The sequence below is a fragment of the Solanum tuberosum genome, unplaced genomic scaffold, assembly GCF_000226075.1.
Source record: "Solanum tuberosum cultivar DM 1-3 516 R44 unplaced genomic scaffold, SolTub_3.0 scf00298, whole genome shotgun sequence".
Taxonomy (NCBI): domain Eukaryota; kingdom Viridiplantae; phylum Streptophyta; class Magnoliopsida; order Solanales; family Solanaceae; genus Solanum; species Solanum tuberosum.
Window position 1 is genome coordinate 334,903 of NW_006239219.1, and position 6,058 is coordinate 340,960.

Genomic DNA, 6,058 nt, shown 5'->3' on the forward strand with positions numbered 1-6,058 from the left:
TGAAGATTGTATATATACATATATTTTCGTTCCCCTCTCTCCCCTCTCCCAGATCTCGCTCGCCACTCTCCCAGATCTCGCTCGCTCACTCGCCTTTCTCACTCACTTCTCTCACTATATACAATTGATCTTTTTGTATATGTATACCAAAACAGATTATACAACTGTTTTTTTTGTATATGTATAGCGAATTATACATATATATGTTTGCTATGGAGCGCAATTATGCAAACTTTGCTATAGCATACAAATATGAATTTTGTGTTTGCTATATGTGAAAGTTGCTCTTTTATGAATGACTCATAAGCTTCATTTGAACTTTTATTTTACGAAGTATTTCATGAAGGTGATTAATGCCATTGATATTAATTATTATTTTTTTTACGAAAAATAAAAACCTTCGTAGGTTGTTTCTTTTTATGAAAAATAAAATTTTGAAGAGTACAAATTAAAAAGAAAATGTCTGGTTAGATCTTGGATCGAGTAAGTAATAAAATTGGATGGGTACTGAATTTATTTAATTGGGGGTCTGAGTTTAAAATTGAACCAATAATAAAATGTCACATAAATTTAAATATATATTTTTAATTCAGTCCGGACCATTAGTCAAATAACATAAGTGGGACCAAAATGTGCAAAATATTTCTAGCAAAATAGGTAGATAAAGAGTACAGTAGACCTTTTGCCATAATTCAGAAGTATTTTTGAACTTATTCTATTTACTTTACCAAGTCCGGACTAAATTGGCTTATTTGTAATGTAATTGTTTGTTTATTAAATGCCAAAAATAAATTCAATTTTATTCCATCAAAGTCAACATATATACTTTATTGGCATGTTACGTTGTTGCTAATATATCTAGAGAATTATTTACGGATTAATCTCAGTGGCGGAGCCGGAAATTTCAATAAAAGGATTCAAAATTTGTAGAAATAGACAGACGAAGTAGCCGAAGGGGATTTGACGTCTACTATATATATGTAAAAAAATATTTTAATCATGTATAAATAAAATAATTTTCTACCGATGGGGTTCGGATGAACCCCTTAGCATAAGGTGGCTCCGCCCCTGGTTAATGTATCTTAAAAAGCCAATCAACTACTTAATTATATTTTTTGTCCACATCATAAATAAATAAAATTATAAATTCTATTTATAAAAGCGTGAGATGCGGCAAGTTGCTAATTATACCATTTACGTGTGAGATGAAGGAATTAACATGTTTTTCTTCCATACAAATAAAAACCTCATTTCTATCTAACTCTGAAATTTTCTTCTAAATTTTTTAAAACAAATTTAGTTAATCTCTACCTGTTCTTCTATTATTCAAAATACTTTTCTTCTTCTTAGTTAATTAATCTGTTCCAACAAAATGTTGGGGAATTTCCCCATTTTTTATTACACTTTTTGATCTTTTTTTTTTCTCCTAAATAAATCTTTTATAAATTAAAGATATGTCCAGCAATGAACAAAACCAAGAAGTTCCACAACATCAACTCAATGGAAAGAAACTTTCTGGCAACTCGTTGAAGCGATATGACTCCTTAGACTTGGAATCTAGCAAGGTCCCCGGAGCCAAAAAGGTCCTAACTTACCCAAATTATTTGAATCTTTTTACGATTTTATTTTGTTCCGCGTTAGATGTCTGGTATCCTCTATGAGTATTCGCGCCTAGAAGTATCACATTTAAAGATTAAATGCTCCCTAGCTATCAAATATGTGTCTTCCTTTCTCAGGGTTTGAACCTGACACCTCACAACTGTTGGATATTAATTGCCCTGAGTTTCTTACCATAAATAAGTTTTCCTTTTAAGAAAACATTTAAGATTTGACTAGTCTTTTTCTTGTAGTAAAAAGGTTTAGGACTCTATAAAAAATGTTTGTTCCTTCTAACTTAATCAACATTCACAATGTAGTCCTAGGATTTTGAGAGTTTTGGTTATGACGGAAAATTTGTGAACCTCCTTGTATTCCGAGTGAATCAGTTGATGTTATTTCTCTCTATATTTTGTACTCTCATCTACTTTGTGGATGTAGGTCGATTGATCGAACCACGTTAAATATTTGTGTCTTTTGATATATTTCTCGTTTGTCTTCTTACTCATGGTCTTTCGAGGTTTGATTTGCTAGCTTCCACGTGACATCTAATTATTTTGGTCCTAACAACAACAACGTAACCTTGGATTGTGATTGATGATTTTATGTTTTTTTTTTTTTTTTTAATATTGACCAGGCATTAGAATGGACAGTGATATTGAAATTGGCGTTTCAAAGCATAGGAGTGGTGTATGGAGATATTGGAACGTCACCATTGTATGTGTTTTCATCTATTTTTCCAAATGGTGTAACATACGACGAAGATATACTTGGTGCATTGTCTCTTATATTTTACACTATCACCTTGATTCCTCTCATCAAATACGTCTTCATTGTTCTTCGAGCTAATGACAACGGAGATGGTAACTTTATTTAGGGAAAATGATAAAAATATCTTTTATCTTTGATAGTATATTTAAAGTAGTACTTTAAAACAGACTACTCTGCTTTTTATTGCAGGAGGTACATTTGCTTTATATTCATTGATATGTAGATATTCAAAAGTGGGATTAATTCCGAGTCAACAACCAGAAGACAAAGATGTGTCGACGTTTAAACTTGATTTACCAGATAGACGTACTCGTCGAGCTTCAAAGCTTAAGTCAAATCTAGAAAGCAGCAATTTTACCAAGTTTGTTCTGCTAATTGCTACAATGCTTGGTACTTCCATGGTTATTGGGGATGGTATCCTCACTCCCTGCATTTCAGGCACGTAAAAATTTATTCGTATTCGATGTTTATACTAATCTAATAAAATACATGATACATGTTTTCGCGTATTCTTAAAAGATCTCTTTAGTCTTTATGAATATGTCAAAATTGCCTTAATACATGGAATATGTTTCAACACGAGCAAAATTAAGATCTCCTGACCACTTACAAAATAAATAGAAGAAAATGATCTTTTACATCTCTTATGTGAAAAATGAAGATTTTAGTAAAATAATAATATTTCTCTTTTTTTATTTTTTTTCTATAATTAGAAATGAGTTTATGATACTAATTTGAATTTTCCATTTAATTTGGTCAGTTTTGTCTGCTGTTGGAGGACTCAAAGAAGCAGCTCCATCACAGCTGACAGAAGGTAACTATTGCATATTATTTGGCTAAATAAATGCCCTTCACGCGCTGAATTTTGGTGTATTACACACGTCATGTCATGTCAGCAAAAAATATATTTTTGGAGTAGTATAAATGTTCAATAGATACACGTCTTACATAGGGCGTCAAAGTAAAAGATGCATAGCAATTTAGGGGGCTTCTTATGACTTTAGGGTCTGAGTTTCCTACCTGAACTATCATCCAATAGTTAGCAAAACACGCCTCGACTAACGCTAGCTTATATTGTGTTTTGCAGGAAGACTTGTTTGGATTGCAGTAGCCATCTTATTATTATTGTTTATGTTTCAAAGATTTGGAACTGAAAAAGTGGGCAACACTTTCGCGCCTATACTTTGTTTGTGGTTCATTTTCATTGCTGGTATTGGCCTTTACAACTTTGCCAAATACGATCCAACTGTAATCAGAGCTCTTAATCCTAAATACATCATAGATTACTTCAAGAGAAACAAAAAGAATGCTTGGATTTCACTTGGCGGGGTTGTTATGTGCATAACAGGTATTTATTTCCTTCCAATAGCGTTTAAATGTAGAGTTAATGGTCAAAACACACCTAAAGTAGTCCGATTGTTTCAATTTCATACCTGAACTATCAGTTGTGCAAGTTTGCTACCGGAACTATCATCAACTATTTATCAAAACACAGCTCAACTATCAGTTATTCCCTTTTTCTACCTGAACTATCACCATCATTCAGGTAGAAAACTCGTACATCTGATAGTTCAGGTATGAAACTCGAAAAATGGGATACTTTAGATGTGTTTTTTGATCCTTCACACTTAAACGTATTGAGAAACTTCTAATTTACTCAGAGTAAAATAATTGAATAATTAATTGCAGGAGGCGAAGCACTATTTGCAGATGTTGGTCATTTTAGTGTTCGATCTATACAGATAAGTATGTGTTGTGTGACATACCCCGCGCTCATATTGGCGTATCTTGGTCAGGCTGCCTTTTTAAGGAAGAACATTGATGATGTTTCTGATACTTTCTACAAGTCCATACCTAGTAAGTATAACATTTGTTCCTGAGTTTAAGTTCTATGGAATGACGGTTTAAAAACTAATGTCCAAATCAGATCACGAAGAAGTATCACATCTCTATAATCAGCATTAAGGGGGGAAACTACGATGAAAGTTCTTTACATTGTCGATTTATATAACTTAAATTTTTTATGCCTAAGTCATGAGGGGGAAAATGAACATCTGATGCTGCATTTTCTGTTTTACATGTGCAGATGGTTTATATTGGCCAGTTTTTGCAGTGGCAGTTTTAGCAGCCATCATTGCAAGTCAAGCCTTGATTTCTGGAACTTTCGCTATAATCCAGCAATCCCTGGCGTTAGGATGTTTTCCTCACGTTAAAATCGTGCACACATCTACCAAGTATCATGGACAAATCTACATTCCTGAAGTCAATAACCTTCTCATGTTAGCTTGTGTCATTGTCACGCTTGCATTCAGGACTACTGAAAAGCTTAGCAATGCATATGGTAAGCATTTCTTACATGTCAGTGTATACGACTTAAATCCTTCCTTCTTATCGATGGTGTCTAACACGTGACACAAAACTATTTGATCACAGGAATAGCGGTGGTGTTTGTGATGACACTAACATCGGGCTTCCTCGTGTTAGTAATGATCATGATTTGGAAAATTCACATTCTTTTCGTAATCATGTATGTTCTAATCATTGGCTCGATTGAGCTCATCTACCTAAGCTCGGTTCTTTACAAGTTCACTCAAGGCGGTTACCTTCCACTAGCTTTCGCTATGTTCCTAATGTTCATCATGTACGTATGGAACTATGTGTATCGAAAGAAGTATCATTTCGAGCTAGAACACAAGATCTCTCCCTTAAAAGTTAAAGAAACAGTGGATGAAACAAATTCCCATCGTCTACCCGGCCTTGCAATTTTCTATTCTGAACTTGTCCATGGAATTCCACCAATCTTCAAACATTACGTGGAGAATGTGCCCGCGTTACACTCTGTCCTCGTGTTTGTTTCAGTTAAATCACTTCCTATAAGCAAAGTACCCGTAGAAGAAAGATTCCTCTTCCGGAGGGTGAAGCCTAGTGATCTCTATGTGTTTCGATGTGCAGTGAGATACGGATACAATGATGTGCGAAATGAGGAAGAGCCTTTCGAGAGATTATTAGTGGAGAGGCTGAAGGAATTTATACGAGACGATTCCATTCTTTCGATGAATGCAGCAAAGAGTAACAGAGTATCAACAGAACAGAGTATCAATGTGGAATTAGAGAGTGATTGTGAAATACAAGAGGTCGCGACGTGTTCAATGGAGAGAGATATACAAGTGGTGGAGAGAGCTTATAGTGTTGGGGTTGTTCATTTAGTTGGAGAACAAGATGTGATTGCAAGCAAAGGATCAAATATTGTGAAGAGAGTGGTGATCGATTATGCTTTTAATTTCTTGAAGAGAAATTTGAGGCAAAGTAGCAAAGTTTTCGACATACCTCATAAACGTATGTTGAAAGTAGGAATGATATATGAGATTTAGCATGCTAGTAGTAGGGTTTAGTTCAAAATTTTAGTTAAGGAGATAATGGTGAAGCATCTAATATATGTGCCTCCCTTAATCTCCATCCCTCCAAAGATCTTGGACTCGAAAATTTCGTGTTTTTAAAATATATTTTTTTATGTTTGAATTTAGTATAATTTGAGAGAATGTGATAATGTAGAGAAATAATTATTAGTATAGCATTTTGTTTTGTACTTCTCTGTTTCGATTTGTTTGACTTGATTAGTGGGTTTGTCAATGCGCACCTACTGCGGATTTTCTTTTCTTCAGTATTGTTATTAGTAACAACCTTATTTTGA

The 6,058-nt window shown here is 34.0% G+C and overlaps 1 protein-coding gene across 1 annotated transcript; it reads left to right on the forward strand.

Annotated features, from left to right (window-relative positions):
- The first annotated feature begins 1,454 nt into the window (after positions 1–1,454).
- On the forward strand, positions 1,455–5,840 carry LOC102587001 (potassium transporter 5-like). Its single transcript, XM_015314396.1, has 8 exons — positions 1,455–1,583; positions 2,234–2,459; positions 2,557–2,781; positions 3,128–3,181; positions 3,455–3,715; positions 4,057–4,224; positions 4,454–4,708; positions 4,801–5,840. The coding sequence occupies exons 1-8, from the start codon at positions 1,455–1,457 to the stop codon at positions 5,736–5,738; spliced, it is 2,256 nt and encodes a 751-aa protein (XP_015169882.1). The 3' UTR covers positions 5,739–5,840.
- The last annotated feature ends 218 nt before the right edge of the window (positions 5,841–6,058 follow it).